The 18092-nt window shown below is 42.3% G+C and overlaps 1 protein-coding gene across 5 annotated transcripts in view; it reads right to left on the bottom strand.

Moving 5' to 3' along the window:
• Nucleotides 1-464: 464 nt before the first annotated feature.
• Nucleotides 465-18092, bottom strand: part of ARHGAP19 (Rho GTPase activating protein 19) — a 71933-nt gene continuing 54305 nt past the window's right edge. For 3 of the 5 annotated variants that reach the window (XM_016192360.2, XM_060192812.1, XM_060192806.1), the window contains 3 exons: nt 10600-10710; nt 9375-9453; nt 465-6126 (listed from right to left, as the gene is read on the bottom strand). In XM_016192360.2, coding sequence (XP_016047846.2) covers nt 6116-6126; nt 9375-9453; nt 10600-10710 — 201 coding nt within the window. In that variant the 3' untranslated portion in view covers nt 465-6115. Of the gene's footprint in view, nt 6127-9374; nt 9454-10599; nt 10711-12628; nt 12734-18092 lie in introns of those variants that run through there. The other 2 variants (XM_060192800.1, XM_060192817.1) reach the window with 2 other exon arrangements.

The raw sequence follows: 18092 nt of genomic DNA, 5'->3' as shown, positions 1-18092 counted from the left end.
GTGTATACACATTGTGTAAGTATATCCTATACACACTGTATAAGGCAATGTTTATTTTAAAGCAAATGTTGACATAAAGAAAAATGAAACAAGAATGGGGAATGGAAAATGACTTAAGTTTTCTTTTTTTTTATTTTTATTTATAAAAAGCAAACACTGACAAAAACCATAGGATAAGAGGGGTACAACTCCACACAATTCCCCACCAGAACTCCGTATCCCATCTCCTCCCCTGATAGCTTTCCTATTCTTTACCCCTCTGGGAGTATGAACCCAGGGTCATTATGGGATGCAGAAGGTCTCAAACAGTATTTAGTAGTCATAACATATAGCAACAAGTATCCTTTTTTCTTTTTTTACCAGACCACTGATCAGCTCTGGCTTCTGGTGGTATAGGGGATTGAACCTGAGTCTCTGGAGCTTTTGACATGAGTCTCTTTACATAATCATTATGCTATCTACCCTTTTCTTTTTTTTAATTGTTGTTATAGTTATTATTGTTGTTGTTTATGCCATTGTTAGATAGGACAGAGAGAAATGGAGAGAGGAGGGGAAGACAGAGGGGGAGAGAAAGACAGACACCTGCAGACCTGCTTCACCACTTGTGAAGTGACTCCCCTGCAGGTGGGGAGCCGGGGCTCGAACCGGGATCCCTACTCCAGTCCTTGTGCTTTTTGCCACATGTGCTTAACCCTCTGTGTTACCGTCCAACTCCCTCTTTTTTCTTTTCTTTTTTCTTTTCATGCATGGTGTAGTGTGTACTTTAGTGGATAAGCTATCTCCTAGCCCAACATCTGGTTTTCACTGTTAATATCTTTTTTTCCCTTTTATTTATTTATTTATTCCCTTTTGTTTCCCTTGTTATTGATGTCATCATTGTTGGATAGGACAGAGAGAAAATGGAGAGAGGAGGGGAAGACAGACAGAGAGGGGGAGAGAAAGATAGACACCTGCAGACCTGCTTCACCACTTGTGAAGCAATTCCCCTGCAGGTGGGGAGCCGGGGGCTCGAACTGGGATCCTTACACTGGTGGTCCTTGCACTTTGCACCACGTGCGCTTAACACACTGCACTACTACCCAACTCCCCTGATTTTCACTGTTACTGAAACTATAACTGTATTGTGTAATTGTAGTAGGAACCAAAATCAGAGTCTTATACATGAAAAGCATGTGTTCTATTACTCAGCTACATCCCCAACCCAACTTCTTATTTAAAAGAAAAAAAAATTAATCACATGAGTGTTTTCTATGAGAAAGTGGGAGAAGAATCCAGAGCACCACTCTACACCAGAAGCCTCAGGCATGCAAGTCTTGTGCTCTACCAGTTACTTCCAGCTGCCTAACAGCTTATATTTAAAGGATTACATAAGGAAATCAAGATTAGATGATCAGCTGAAATCTGTGTAAGCATTAGACACTCAACCACAGGAATTAGAATTAGAATTGCGGGAGTCGGGTGGTAGCACAGCGGGTTAAGCACACGTGGCGCAAAGCACAAGGATCGGCGTAAGGATCCTGGCTCAAGCCCTGGCTCCCCACCTGCAGGGGAGTCACTTCACAGGCGGTGAAGCAGGTCTGCAGGTGTCTCTTTCTCTCCCCCTGTCTTCCCCTCCTCTCTCCATTTCTCTCTGTCCTATCTAACAACAACGACATCAATAATAACTACAACAATAAAACAACAAGGACAACAAAAGGGAATAAATAAATAAATATTAAAAAAAAAAAAGAAAAAGAATTAGAATGCCAATGCTTCCAACCCCATTTCCTAACAAGAGCCTCATAAACCTATGAGCCTACCCACTGCCTTGAAAACAAACCTGAGAAGCGGCTTTCTCTCTCTTTCTATTTTTTTTTACCAGAGCACTGCTTAGTTATGGAGCCTCAGGCATGAGAGTCTCTTTGCATATCCATTATGCTATCTACCCAACCCCCTTTCTTTCTTCCTTTATTCTTTTCTCTTTCTTTCTTCCTTTCTTTCTTTCTTTATATTGCCACCAGGATTGTTGCTAGGGCTTGGTGCCTGCATGACAAATCCACTGCTCCTGGTAGCCTTTTTTCTTTCTTTCATTTGGTAAGGGAGAAATTGAGAGGGAAAGGGGAGAGACAGAGGGAGACAGACAGACACCTGCAGACCTGCTTCACTGCTCATGGAGCCCCCCCTCCCCGTGCAAGTAGGGATCTGGGGCTTGAACCCAGGTCCTTGTGCACTGTACCACATGCACTCAACTGGGGGTGCCACCACCTGGCCCTGAGAGACACTTTTCTCAGAAGATTTATATTCTTCTGAACAAAAAGCAACCAACTTCTGTTTAATAGAACCCACCACACAAAGTATTAATTAAGAGACCAAAGTCTATGGATATGAAACAAAAGGAATTTAATCTCAGAATCTAACATGAATATAAAAGGAAAACAATACAAGTTATTGTTTCTTTACAGTTACATATATATATAATAGTCAAATAAGAATGGAAAAAAAATAGCGAAATAGTAAAGTGACCTTGTTTCTCTTGCTGAGAAGCACAGGGATAGTGCAGAGGTAACCCTTGCTATGAAGAGGGAGTTATTCTCCCAAATGGTTCTGCTAGTTCATATACATGTATGGGGGGAGGGGTGCTCAGTGGCTCTTTAGCACCTGAGGTGGCCTTGCACTCAGGTCTCCTTGGTAACACAAGCACTCACGCTATTATGTATTCCACTTCCTCACTAGCCCCTCCAACTCTCCAACTGCAAAAAGATCTCAGGGTAACCTGATCAGGAAAGCTAGCGTTTCCAGAGTGAATTTGGGGCTGGGCTGACTGCCACTGGCTTAAAAGGCTTGTGTGTCTTAGGAGCCCAAGTCTTCCCCCAATGCTAGGGCTGGCAGGTGCTGGTAACCTGGTTCCTCTCATCAGCACGAAGACTTCCGCATGCAGAACGGCAAGGATGAGGCTCTCTCCTGGAGAAAGGAGTTCTACTTAGAAAAGGCCTCAGGCTAAGAGCTGCCAACTTCAAGTGTCTGTACAAGGCCCTGGTTTGAAGTAAGAAAGCAGACAGAATCCAGACAAGTCTGTTGCCAAATATGGCTCCCCCAGTTGTGCCTGAGAGCATGGCTCACCACTGTGGGGCACAGTCCTGATCACCACAGACTCTCTAGAAGGCAGTATTTTAAACCGTATCTGAATATAAGTTCCTGTGAGGGAAGCTGCACCAAAGACAGACATTGCTCTGCTCTGACATTGGCATTAACAGGCTTCCTAACAAGTCAGCGAAACAGCCAACCGCCAGAACGCCCAACGACCAGCTCTGTCACAGTCTTGTACCTCAACTTCTCCCTAGCATGCTCTCATGTGGCTCTTGACTAACTCTGGAAGGAAGGGGTTCAGGGTGAGGAGGACCAGGTATAGTTTTAGCATCAGCTCCTTTAACAGGTTCTCGACACCACCTCTTAACCCTCTTTCCTACTGCCGTGGAGGTTTTCAAACCAGAGTCATTGGTCCCAGTACAAAAGACCGTCATGGTAAACGGGCAGAAAATCCAGTGCCTGTGGTGTTGGCTGATCCAGCTGGCAGAGCTCGTGCCGTGCCAGCCTGAGTTGAGGACCTTGTCTGTGTTTTTAAGCATGTTCCATGTGTTTTAGGCATGACACCACATTAAAGCCTAGCACAACTGACCTCAGAGAGAAATGAAACCTTTAAGAAAAAAAAAAAGAAAGAAAAAGAAAGAAAGAAAAGGAAACTTTTAAGCCACAAGAAGTCACACTTCCAAAGAATGTGCTCTACCAGGAAAAGTAAACATAACAAAACAGATTTAAAAGAATTATAGGTTTAAAAAATTGTTAAATACTGGCTCAAAAAATACCCACCCATCAGAAGGAAACAGTCTCACAATATTTCACAGGATTAGAATCGTTACATATTATAAGGCAGAAGGTTATGCTCTTTATTCTTTTTGCTGTTGTTGTTCCCTTTTGTTGCCCTTGTTTATGCTCTTTATTCTTTAAGTCTGAATGCCTACTGGATCACAGCTTCTGGAAGAAAAATGACCTATCAAACCCTGAAAGCAAGGGAAAGCTTATTGAATAAATAATTTAAATGAAACACACATACCCAGATACACAAGTTAGTTGCCCAAGAGAGCAAGTTCTCTAAATGCACGGGCATGTAACATACACCACTCTCATTGCCCCATCCCCAGAACTACCCTGAGTGACCAACTGTGTTCAATCCAAGTCTCAGTCTCAGCTCCCTTCCTCAAACAGAGCCACCAAATGAATTAATAACAGGGACACCTTATGGCTGGTGGTAGGCTGTGTTTAACAGGCCGCAGTGCTGGGACAAAATACTTCAACAAGTAAGGGACACACAAGTACAGAGTAGAAGGAGAACACTATTTCAGTTCCTTCGTACCAGAAAGGGTTTCTGTTTGAATTCACTGATAATTGATGCAAGGAATTTTACTTTTCTCAGTAAGGTTAAAAAAAAATTCCTAATAAAGATTTTTAAAGAAGGATATAAACTGCTCTGGAAATAGGTACTCCTAAATAGGTTTATACTCCTAGCCACCTATCCTTCACAATCTACTAGGTTGTAAGGCTGACTTTTAGATTGTTTTCTTCATCTCTCCTGCTATAGCAGCAGAAGAAACAAAGCACACAAGAGAGGACTGACCCACCCACAAAACCAAGCCCAGAGTCACTTTTCATCCAGCACTAACACAGTACTTTCAATAATTTAGAAGGAGGTCAGCAAATTATACTTTGTGGGGACAAATGCTTCCCCATGGAGGTCTGACCTAGCTCCAAGCACTCAGGTTGAGAATGGTCATGTGGCTTAACAGTGGGCACAGCCTGATGTTCCTGTCGCCCGTAGCGGCCCTCTGGGCACTGAGGATTTACACTGTGTCAAAGCCATGCCATGCCACTGGTCACCTCAAACACATATGGACATTCCCCACTCCATCCAAGCACCAGCCCCCAATCTCAAATTGCTCTCCATTCCTGTTATGGCAGGAAAGGGGACAAGGCAACAATGGGTCCCTTGGCACTGACAAGCCATTCCTTGTCACTCCTTTAAGCCCTCTCAGTCCTGCAGGCTGATGCTCACTTCTTGCCTCTGACTCCAATTGCTCTCAGACAATAAGCTGGTCTGTTTTACACATCTGATCCCTTAGAAGCATGCACAAGGATCCGATAATGGAAGGAGCTGGTCCCCTCTTGTTACACTCCAGAGCTTCTGCTACATACTAATAATTCAGCAGGCCTCCACTAGAAGCAGTTAGTGACTGTCCTTGAATCATGGTGATTGGGCACAGAAGTCTTACACTAGCACCGGAGATGTCTATGGTGAGAGGAGGAAACTGAATGAAAGTAATTAGCTTAGTGAGTATGCAAGTACTTGTAGCATCACTGAGAAAAGGGGTAGGCAGGAGGGAGGAAAGGACAAGGTTTAATCCCTAAAATTTGCTGAAATATCTCAGACCCAAGAAATAATTTAAGATGTCTGGGACAGTTACACATTCTTTGGATACAAGGTATTGAATAATATAGCTTCACAAGTTTTCTCAAAGCTTATGGTGTAGAGTAGAGCCATTTATCCCTCCCAAAATGGCTAGAACAACAACAAATAAACAATGAATAAACAAGAAACAACAACCAAAAGGTGCCCTGACACTAGACAAAAGTCCAAAATAATGGTCAAAAATAACATTAATCCTCAAGGGTTGGCAGGACTTAAGGGGAAAAAGTCACTGGTGATTGAGTACAAATTTCATATATGTTTTTAAAAAGATAGAAGCTGCCTAAATGAACAGACTGAATGAGCACTGGAGTCCACCTGGTTCTGCCCATTTGCTGTGCTGTGTAAGCTGCCTGACTGGTTAGTGGTTTCTCCCATGAGACTAAAAAAATCAAAAACAAGACAGAAGAGAGTGACTTCACAGGTTCAGAAGGCAGATTCTATAGCCATCATCCAGTGAGTGGGGTTAGAGGTATCAGTTAAGTCACAGGGTTAGCTGACTTTCACAATTCAGAATGCAGCAAGCGAGCTACCAGACCAGGCTTCTCTGAGACCAGTAATCACATACAGGCCATGGACGAGAAAATTCTGGGTGGACAACTGGAGAATTCTGGATCCTCAGAGGAATCCTAAATTGTGAGAGAAAAAGGACAGTAAGTACACTGATAAATACTTCTCTTTGCAAACATTCCACATAAAGATCTAGAGACCCTATACTTCATGTGTTCCACAGACTGAAAATTAAAGCTTTCAATTTGAAATGTACAGCTCTCTACTACAGTAAATACCACTTTATCCACCTGTTCTGTTACACCACAGATCAGAATCCCTGCTCTAAAAAAGTTCTGGTGTGTTATTAGCTGGCTTATTTATTTATTTATTTATTTATTCCCCTTTGTTGCCCTTGTTGTTTTATTGTTGTAGTTATTATTATTGATGTCTTTGTTGTTGGATAACAGAGAGAGATCGAGAGGAGGGGAAGATAGAGAGGGAGAGAGAAAGATAGACACCTGTAGACCCGCTTCACCGCTTATGAAGCGACTCTCCTGCAGGTGGGGAGCCAAGGGTTCGAACTGGGATCCTGATGCCGGTCCTTGCGCTTTGTGCCACGTGCACTTAACCCACTGCGCTAACCGCCCAGCTCCTTATTTATTTTTTTTAATACATTTTTCTTTCTCTCAAAAACAAAAAATTTAATATGGAAAGAGTTGTTATTTCTTGATTTGCTTTCAAAAATGAAAGCAACAGAAGATAAACCTGATAAATAATAATAATAACAAAAATTTGAGGGGCCAGGTGGTGGCACACCATGTTACAGTGCTCAAGGACCCAGGTTCAAACCCCCGGTCCCCACCCTGCAGGGGGAACTTTTTCAAGTGGTGAAGCAGTGCTGCAGTTGTCTCTCTTTCTCTCTATCTATCCTACCCTCTCGATTTCTGGCTGTCTCTATCCAATAAATAAAGATAATTTTGTGGCACAGCTATATACAAGATGTCAGGTATTATACAGCAAATCCTAACAAAGAGACTTTTCAAAGTTAACCCAATTACCAAATAATGTGATAACACATTATAACTATGATGATAACTATCCATTGTCTTCTTGAATCCTAAGAGAGCAGGAACCTCACATTTCCACTATAGAACCTATATTTTCCCCAGTCCTGGAACCTTAGGGTGGGGCACACTTTCCTGCATGCTTCTCTCAATTCATATCAAATAATATTGCATCCACCGATCACAACCTAATCAACACAACGAGTGCCACCTCAGCATGCTTCACTTCAGACTGTGTCCAGAGACTTCAGATATGGAATGACAACCCTTCAGCTTCATTACTCGGGTGAGACCTTTCCTTTCATAGTATTCTCTAATTCCATTCCAGGTGGTTCACTTCCTAAAAAGTCCCCAAACCTATAGACCAGGTGCCCTGAGATAGAGCATATGTTCACACGTATCCATAAACTAGGGCAAAATATATACCTGAAAGCAAAAGTACACAATAGTCTGCAGTGAGTACCCCTCAACACTTCATCTGTACTATTCCAGCCTTTAGGTCCATAATTGTTCAACAATTTGTTTGGCTTTGTATGTTAACTCTCTTTTCAGTCACCAGGTTTCAGATGCCAGCATGATGTCAACCAGACTTCCTTGGACAGACAACCCCACCAATGTGTCCCGGAACTCCGCTTCCCCTACTAGGGAAAGAGAGAGGCAGACTGGGACTATGGACCGACCAGTCAACACCCATGTTCAGCAGGGAAGCAATTACAGAAGCCAGACCTTCCACCTTCTGCAACCCACAATGACCTTGGGTCCATGCTCCCAGAGGGATAAAGAATGGGAAAGCTATCAGGGGAAGGGATGGGATATGGAGATCTGGTGGTGGGAATTGTGTGGAGTTGTACCCCTCCTATCCTACAGTTTTGTTAATGCCTCATTTTTTAAATTAATTAATTAATTATTTTTTTAAAAGATAATTTAAAAAAAAATTGAGGTTGGTTCTGAAGTCAGGAAGGCAGTTCACCTGAACAGTGTCTCTGCTTTGTTATACATACCACCCAGGTTCCAGCCCATCCCCAACTACACAAGGCAATTTGGGTGCTGTGGTACCTTCTCTTCTTTAGTCTCTCTGTCTTTCTATCTGGGGGAAAAAAATGGTTCTGACTCATGGGTACACAGGTAGAAACATCTAAACACCCACAACTCAAACACTGCACTTGCCTCAATCAAGACAATCCAACCTAGAAATCAGAATCAAGATGGAAAGGAAAGAGTTCAGATCATTCATTTAAATAAGGAAGCTATACCAAGATCTAAGTTTCTAGAAAAGAATAACAAATTTATCTACAAAGATTGGGATTTTTTTTCCCTCTCTCTCTCTCTTTTCATTGCTGGTGTTTCAAATAGTGATTATACTTATGGCTCTGGTAAAATCCGTATGTAAATCACTTCATCTGCCAGACCAGCCGTATAAAGTATGGCCAAACTCTCATTTTGCTTTCTTTAATCAAAAGTATTACAACTTGTAAAGGCTTTTAACAAGTGTGATGTGCTTCTAAATCATTTCAATGGCGTCTCATAAGACTTCTGTGAAGGGCTAAGAGGTCCAGTTCCTTATGGTGGGAGAGGAGGATGGTCAGATGTAGGGGAGGTGTCGTGACAGCCACAGAAGTCAACATTTCCTCAATGAAGTGGCAGAGATAACTATTATCCTCATAGATAATAGTGCTCAGAGAAGGAGTGGCTTTCACAGGCCAGAAGAATAAAGACCCTAATCAGGATGAGGAGCCCCAAAGGCTCTCTGTGGGACCACAAAGCTTCCTCTGCTTTTGACCAGAAAAAGCCTGGGCCAACCAGCAGTCTCAGTCAGCAGTCATCCTTTTATCCTAAGTGTCCTCAAAGACATGCTGCATGGTCTGATTCCTAGGGTCCTCCAGTACAAACCATTTATCTGAAAAGCTTCACGAAATAACAAGGCTGTAGTCTACACTGCAGAGGAGCAGAATGATCCTATATTTACTGAGCATGTTCTCAGCACGCCTGTACTTAGCTTCACAAATTAGTTTACACTTGCTCTTAATTAGCTTAACAAGCGTCCGGAAGACATTTTTTACATGTCCCGTCTGTCCAAGAAGGTGGTGACTCTGTGGGTTCCTGTTCACAGCTCTTCTCCTCAGCACCTGGACAGTGCTGAATACATGCTCAAGAACCATCTGCTACTTGAACTCAAGGGCAAGAAGCCAGCCTTGTGATTTTCACATCGTTTCGAACTACAGCCATACTGTATTGAGAATTTAAAAAAAAAAGCTACTGGATAACTAGATGCAGAAAAATCCTACATGTATTAAGAACACAGAATAAATAGGATTCAATACCTCTTTTCCCCTCTTTCTTCCCGTCGGACCATTTAAATCTTGTTGGTGTCATTGTAACAGACGGAGAATCAGTGAGTAGCTGTAATAAAAAAAAGTATTACAGTTGCTTCGATGTCCTAATGTCATTCCTACAGGCAGACTTCACTACAGGAATCATCTACTTGTTCAATTTCAAACTGAAGAATTCTCTGACCGAAACAGATATACTCAATCATTCATCTTTTTTTCCCCAATTTTATTTATTTATTTATTTATTTATTTTTGCCTCCAGGGTTATTGCTGGGGTTTGGTGCCTGTACTACAAAATCCACTGCTCCTGGAGGCCATTTTTTCCCTTTAGTTGCCCTTGTTGTTTATCATTGTTGTTGTTGTTGTTCTTGTTATTGTTGTTATTGCTGCCATTGTTGGATAGGACAGAGAGAAATTGAGAGAAGAAAGGAAGACAAAGAGGCGGAAATATAGACACCTGCAGACCTGCTTCACCACTTGTGAAGTAACTCCCTGCAGGTGAGGAACCGAGGGCTGGAACAGGTATCCTTACGCCCAGTCCTTGTGGTTGGTGCCACATGCACTTAATCCGCTTCACTACCGCCTGGCCCCTCCCAGACCATTCATCTTAACTGATGTCACTGCAGGCTTCCTGAAGCAGCCTTGCCTCACAGGCCTCAAGGATGAGCTCACAGGGGAGCACAAGTCTGGCTCACATGGCTTGGAGTCGCCAGGTGAGAACCGCTCCCTCCAGCACTTTGTGATTATTTCACAGTATCTATCATCTCTGCTTAGGACTGGCTACTTTTTCAACTCAAAATGTATTTGCTAAAGGAACCAGAAAATCAGCACAATGGAAAGATTCATTAAAGGCAGGGAGATAGCATAATGGTTATGCAAAGAGACCCTCCTGCCTGAGGCTTCAATCCCTACCCACCACCACCACTACCATAAACCAGAACTGAGGAGAAGGAAAGAGAGAGAGAGAGAGAGAGAGAGAGAGAAAGGGAGAGAGAGAAAAAAGGAAGAAGGAAGGAAGGAAGGAAGGAAGGAAGGAAGGAAGGAAGGAAGGAAGGAAGGGAAGAAGTGAGGGAGGGGGAGAGGGAGGGAGGAAAGAAAAAAATTCATGGAGAAAAGGCATAGGTGAATAGTTCAGAGAAACACAGAAGTGACAGTATATTAATTTTCTACCGTGCTACAAATGTGCAACCCGTACAGAAAGTTCAAAGTATCTTACTAAGCTCATATTTTCTTTGCTGGCTCTCTTCAAGTCATCAAGGGCTGTCAATTCCGGAGTAGAGTGTTTGTCTTTCTTTTCTGACATCATCGGATTTCCCAGGACCTTGCGCTGATTTAGGGAAAGAAAAACAAATGAGTTGTAAACATCTACTACATCTATATTATAGCAATACTACTTACTGTCCTAGCCTTCAAAACTACGGTATTTTTTTAATAAATTTTTTTATTTTCCCTTTTGTTGCCCTTGTGTTTTAATTGTTGTTGTAGTTGTTATTGTTGTCGTTATTGATGTTGTTGTTAGATAGGACAGAAAAAAATGGAGAGAAGAGGGGAAGACAGAGAGGGAGAAAGAGACACCTGCAGACCTGCTTCACTGCTTGTGAAGTGACTCCTCTGCAGGTGGGGTGGCGGGGCTCAAATCGGGATCCTTACGTAGTTCCTTGCTCTTTGTGCCACGTGCGCTTAACCCGCTGGGCTACCGCCCCGACTCCTCAAAACTACTGTATTTTAGGCTAGAAAAATCTCAGCCTCGTGGCCCGGGGTGGCATAGTGGATAAGATATTAGATTTTCACACATGAGATCATGAGTTCAGTCCCTGGCATTGCATGTGCTAGAGCAAAGATCTGGTTCATTCTCTCATGTGATCTCTCTCTCTCACTAATACTTTGTTTTTTTTTTTCTCCCAACCTTGTGATAAATTCTATACAAACCCTCCCAGGTTACTTGATACAAGAGATGAGGGCTGGGTGGTGGCTCACCCAGTTAAGCGATCATATTACCTGATACAAGAGAGTTAATACATATTACAAAGAAAGAAATACAACCGTTAACTTTCTTTTTTAAATATTTATTTATTTATTTATTTATTCCCTTTTGTTGCCCTTGTTGGTTTATTGTTGTAGTTACTATTGTCACCATTGTTGGATAGGACAGAGAGAAATGGAGAGAGGAGGGGAAGACAGAGAGGGAGAAAGAAAAAGAGACACCTGCAGACCTGCTTCACCATTTGTGAAGCGACTCCCCTGCAGGTGGGAGTCTGGGGGCTTGAACCCAGATCCTTACACCGGTCCTTGCGCTTTGCGTCACCTGTGCTAAACCTGCTGCACTAACACCCGTCTCCCCAATCATTAACTTTCTTTAAGAGGTGACTTTACTGGGCTGAAATATCAGAAGCAATGTATATTTTATTTGAGCTAACACAGGCCAATTACAGCGTTCTTTTGAGACCATAACAGAAACACACTAATATAATTTTTCTCCAAAGAAGTACTTTCCTAGCAGCTGCTCAGAGTTCCTCTGAGGGAGTTGGAAGGTAGCGCAGTGGGTTAAGCGCATATGGCGCAAAGTGTAAGGACCGGCATAAAGATCCTGGTTTGAGCCCCTAGCCCCTGGCACCCCACTGCAGGGGAGTAGCTTCACAAGCAGTGAAACAGGAACAATAAAACAACAAGGGCAACAAAAGGGAATAAATAGATAAATATTTTAAAAAAGAAAAAAAAGAGTTCCTCTGGTCCCTCCCCACCTAAGACATATTTCCACTGGGACCACTCTAAGACTCTACGTCCCTGTCATTTCCTCACACAGCAGTGGGATATTTGGTGAGATTCTATATGAGTTCCTAACATAGCCATGAGAGAGAGTGTGGGCCTTGTTAAGAGGGTCACATGACTACACTTACATTCAGAGCAAGACTAAAAGTCCTTTCATCTCTGAACAGCTTAGAAGCTGATGTAACATATTGTAACAGCTGATAGTGACAATTCTACCATCTCTGTAGAAATCTTAGTTTTTTTCTCCTTAGAGAATAAATCTGAATCCCCAAAAAAAGAACACAACAGAACTTGAACATAAAAAACTACAATATAAATATTAGTAGTAACATTCTGTAAATATTGTAAATAAAATACTATAGTGGTATTCAGAATATTCTGGTGTAATATATTATTTTCTTTACAGAATTTATTTATTCATGAGAATAAATAGGAATAAAGATAGGAGGAGAGAGAGAAAGAACCAGACATGTGCTGCCGGGGATTGAACGCAGGACCTCATGCTTGAGAGCTCAACGTTTAATCCACTGCGCCTCCTCCTGGACCACCTAGTGTAATTCATTATTTATTTGAGAGGAATTCTAGAGGAAAAAAGAAAGTCTAGTTCAAAAAACTGCCTTTTCATCAACAGTGCATGAAGCTTCCAATTTCTTCACATCTCCACACTGGTTGTTTTGTTTATAAGAGTCATCCTAGGGAGTCGGGCGGTAGCGCAGCGGGTTAAGTGCACGTGGCGCAAACTCAAGGACCAGCATGAGGATCCTGGTTCAAGCCCCCAGCTCCCCACCTGCAGGGGAGTCGCTTCACAGGCGGTGAAGCAGGTCTGCAGGTGTCTATCTTTCTCTCCCCCCTCTGTCTTCCCCTCCTCTCTTCATTTCTCTCTGTTCTATCCAACAATGATGACATCAACAACAATAGCTACAACAACAATTAAAAAAAAAAAAACAAGGGCAAAAAGAAGGAAATAAATAATTTTTTTAAAAAGAGTCATCCTAGTAAATGAACTGGAATCTTATTGTGGATTGTTTGGTTCCTCCCATCTCTTTTCTTTTTTTTTAGATAGAGGGGTGGGGGGCACACAGCATAATGGTTATGCAAAAAAGAGTCTCATGCCTGAGGCTCTGAAGCCCCAGGTTCAGTCCCCCACACCACCATAAGCCAAAGTTGAGCAGTGTTCTGGGTAAGACAAAATAAATTAAAAGCGTGTGTATATATATATATATATACACATAGATATATATATATATCTATATACCTACTATATATATATATATATATATATATATATATATATATATATATATATAGTAGGTAGATAGATAGGTAGACAGACAGACAGACAGACAGACAGACAGACAGATAGATAGATAAAAGAGAGAGACCACAGCACTGAAGCTATGGTGGGGACCTGGTTCAAACCTGGGTTACACGCATGGCAAAGCAGCACACTATCCAAGTAAGTTATTTCACCAGCGCCTCCCCTCCCTTTTTTTTCAGAATACTTTCACTCCCTGCTCCCAGACTGACTTTTCACGCAAAAAGGTAAAGAGGAAAAGAGACACCATAGCATCAGAGCGTCCCTTCCCCCCCACCCCAGTATTGTGGCACTAACATGTGGTGCAGGACTTAAAACTTTGGGCTGCACACATGGCAAGGTGAATGAGGCATCTCTTGGGCCCTTTATTGTGATTTTGATTAGCATTTCCCTAATGGCAGGTGAGACTTCTACCACTGAACTACCTACCAATGCAAGCATTTCCTTAGCGATACATATTTGGGGGAAAAGTTTTGAACATCATTTAAAAAAAAAAATCTTTTTTTTATTATCTTTACTTACTTGTTGGATAGAGATAGTCAGAAACTGAGAAAGTAGGGGAGATAGAGAGGGAGAGAGACAGAGAGACTCCTGCAACACTGCTTCACCACTTGCAAAACTTTCCCCCTGCAAGTGAGGACCAGGGGTTTGAACCTGGGTCCTTGTACACTGTGACATATACACTCAACCAGGTGTGCTACCATGCCAGCTCCCTTGAATGTCATTTTTTAAGAAACATTTTTTGCTTATTTTTATTTTAATAAAAGAGATACTGAGAAAAAGAGACCAGAGCACTACTCAGTTCTGGCTTGTAGTGGTATGGGGGATTGAACCTGGGACTTTGTAGACTCATGCATGAGAGTCTGTTTGCATAACCATTGTGCCATCTCCCCCGCCTCATATATATATATATATATATATATATATATATATATATATATATATATATAATTTCTTTTAATGGAGAGAGGAGAAGAAGATAGAGAAGGGGAGAGAAAGATAGACACCTGCAGACCTGCTTCACCACCTGTGAAGCAACTCTCCTGCAGGTGGGGAGCTGGGGGCTCAAACCAGGATCCTTTTTTTAAAAAAATTTTTTATTATTATTTATTTTCCCTTTTGTTGCCCTTGTTTTGTTGTTGTAGTTATTGTTGTTGTTGATGTCATCGTTGTTGGGTAGGACAAAGAGAAACCAAGAGAGGAAGACAGAGAGAAAGAAGCGGCTTCCCCTGCAGGTGGGGAGCCGGGGGCTCAAACCGGGATCCTTATGCAGGTCCTTGCGCTTTGTGGCACATGCACTTAACCTGCTGCGCTACCGCCCAACTCCCCTCTTTTTTTCTTTAATCTGAGCACTGACTTATGGTGGTGCAGGGGTTGAACCTGGGACTGTGGAGCCTCAGGCTGGAAATCATCTGCATAACCACGATGCTATGACTCCAACCTTTATAAATCATTTCATATGTTTATTAGTCATTTGTATAAGTTCTTCAGAAAAATGTCTATTTAGTGGTCTAGGAGGTGGCAACAATGGATAAAGCAATGGACTCTCAAGCATAAGGTGCTGGTTCAATCCCTCGCAGCACATGCATCAGAGTGATGTCCGTCTTTTTCTCTCTCCTTTCTCAGTAATAAATAAATAAAACTCTTTGAAAAAGATGAGAGAGAGAGAGAGAGAGAGAGAAAGGGCTAGGCAGTGGTGCACCTGGTTAAACGCACATACTACCATGTGCAAGGACCTTGGTTCAAGCCCTTGGCCCCCATCAGCAAGGGAGAGCTTCAAAGTGGTGAAGCAGGGCTGCAGGTATCTCTCTCTGTCTCTATCTCCCTACCCCCTCTCAATTTCCCTATCTCTACTCAATAATAAGTAGATAAAAATAAAAAATTAAAATGAGAAAACGACAATATCTATTAAATTGCGTTGCCCATTTTCAAACAGTTTGTGGTTTTTTGAGGCTATGCTGTAAGAATTCTTTATACATTCTGGATATGAACACCTTCATCAGATATGCTTTACAGATATTTGCACTCCTTCTTTGAGTTGCTTTTTGACTTTGTCATAGCAAAGGAAAATTTTGGTGCCAAGCAACCCCAATGTCTCAGAAGCTACTGGGCCCAAAGGGGCAGAACTGAACGTGAATCCTAGATTTATGTACAATGAGAACAGTAAGGACCAACATTAGGATTACAGGAAGTTGCTATAGTTGCAGCTGAACAAGATAGGGAGAGATGTGCAGCAGCCGCGCACCAGGCCTACATGCCCAGAGCCCCTGAAGACCAGGATCAATCCAACACCACCATGTGTCACAACTGAGAGGGAACTGATCAGGGTTCCCTCTCTGTGTGTCTGTCTCTCTCTTTCTCTCTCTCTCCCCCTCTTTTTTTTTTTTTAAAGATTTCATTTATTTACTTATTTATGAGAAAGATAGGAGAGAGAGAAAGAGCCAGACATCACTCTGGTACATGTGCTGCTGGGGACTGAACTCAGTACCTCATGCTTGAGTGTCTGATGCTTTATCCACTGCACCACCTCCCAGACCACCCCCTCTCTTTCTCTCTCTCTCTCTCAAATAAATAAAAACAAAATGCTCTCCCCTTAAGAGAGGAAGAAGCTGAGCTGAGTAAGACTATCCTAACCCTCCAACTGTTGTAAGTGACAATAATGCTTCTTATTTTCATGCAGAAGCTGGTATGACAGGGTTTCACTTTCCATCAAACTTAGGCAGCTTCAAAAGCTCTCTTTTAGCTTTGGAGATATGAACGTATAGGAAAATGGAAAGACTACTGAATTTTCTAAGAAGAAAGGAAAGTACTGGGAAGGATAGAAAGAAACACAAGAGTGCCAGTTTGTTGGAGGGCGGGCAAGCACCAGAACTTGACCTAAACCAAGAAAATCATCCAAGAAGCTCTGAGCCAGGCTGCTGCCTTTCTCTTCTTCATGATGAGTTTACCTGCACATTCTTTTCTTTCTTTTAAAATATCTTATACTTATTATTTATTGGGTAGAAACAGAGAGAAATTGAGAAGGGAGGGGGAGAAGACACTTGCAAGCCTTACTTCACCACTCGTGAAGCTTTCCCCTTGCAGGTGGGGACCAGGGGCTTGAACCTGGGTCCTTGAGCACAGTAAAGTGTACGCTTAACCAGGCGCACTCCTGACTGGCCCCACCTGCACATCCTAAAAGCCCCCAGAACCTTCCTTATTTCCTTCATCTTGAGGCATAGAAAACATCTGACTGCCAACAGCTGGAGGTAAGAATATGGTTCATTCACTCCTATTCCTCACAAGGAGAGTGGAGTCCAGATTCTCAGTCAAAATAAAGACAAATAAAGGGAAAAAATAAATTAATTTAAAAAAATAAAGGAAAGAATATATAAATTACAAGATGTTTGCAGGGCACAATTTTAAAATTTTATGCAAGAGCTCCTTCATGTTGCTGAATAGATTTTAGTAAAGATAAAATAACTCTGGGGAGTCGGGAGGTAGCACAGCGGATCAAGTGCAGGTGGTGCAAAGCACAAGAACCGGCAAAGCACAGACACCTGCTTTGGGGTCTGTTTCTCCTTGTCCCGGTTCAAGCCCCCGGCTCCCCACCTGCATGGGAGTCGCTTCACAAGCGGTGAAGCAGATCTGCAGGTGTCTTTCTCTCCCCCTCTCTGTCTTCCCCTCCTCTCGATTTCTCTCTGTCCTATCCAACAACAACAACATCAATAACAACAACAATAATAACTACAACAATAAAAAAACAAGGGCAGCAAAAAATGAAAAATAAATAAATATTTAAAAAATAATAACTCTGAAAGAGAAAACAGTTGATGCGGAATAGTGCTGCCTTGCCTGGAAATGTGAGCCTCGTAATCAAGTTACCTACCGCCACCTGCTGGCTGTATCCTTTAACTGCAAGTTCTGACGGCCCATGAAAAGTGGTCAACTGAATCAATAATGATGTGGTGATGGCAACAACATAGGAATATACTGCATTTGTTTTAAAAACAACATTTTAATAAACTTGATAAAATGAAGAGGATACAACAACTGGATAGTAATATCACAACAAAAGGAATGATCTGTGGGGGTAGACAGCATAATGGTTATGCAGAGACTCTCATGCCTAAGGTTCCAAAATCCCACAGCTGAGCAGTGCTCTGGTCAAAACAAACAAACAAATAAACAAAAATGCACAAGGAATGATCTATGGTAATGATCTGGCTTTAAGCCCCCAGTCCCCACCCACAGGGGGAAGCAGGGTTATAGGTGTCTATCCCCCCCTTCAGTCTTTATGTATATATAGATGTGTGTTTTGTTAATTCATTTTTAAATTATATTCTTTATGATTTATCTTCATTAAGAGGGAAGTTGTGAGAGAGAGGCAGGGAGGTAAAGAGACAACTGCAGCCCTGCTCCACCACTCACAAAGCTTTCCCCCTGCAGGTGGGGACTACGGACTCGAACCTGGGTCCTTGTGCCTTGTTAACATGTGCACTTAACCAGGTGTGCCACCACTGGGCCCCAATTTCAGCCTATTAAAAAGCTGGTTTGGGGGGGGAGTCAGGCGTAGCGCACCTGGTTAAGTGCACGTGAAATGAAGCGCAAGGACCGGCCTAAGGATCCCGGTTGGAGTCCCTGGC

This window comes from Erinaceus europaeus, chromosome 1 (genome assembly GCF_950295315.1).
Source record: "Erinaceus europaeus chromosome 1, mEriEur2.1, whole genome shotgun sequence".
Taxonomy (NCBI): domain Eukaryota; kingdom Metazoa; phylum Chordata; class Mammalia; order Eulipotyphla; family Erinaceidae; genus Erinaceus; species Erinaceus europaeus.
The sequence above is the reverse complement of the archived record's forward strand: the minus strand, read 5'-3'. Positions and strand labels throughout refer to the sequence as shown.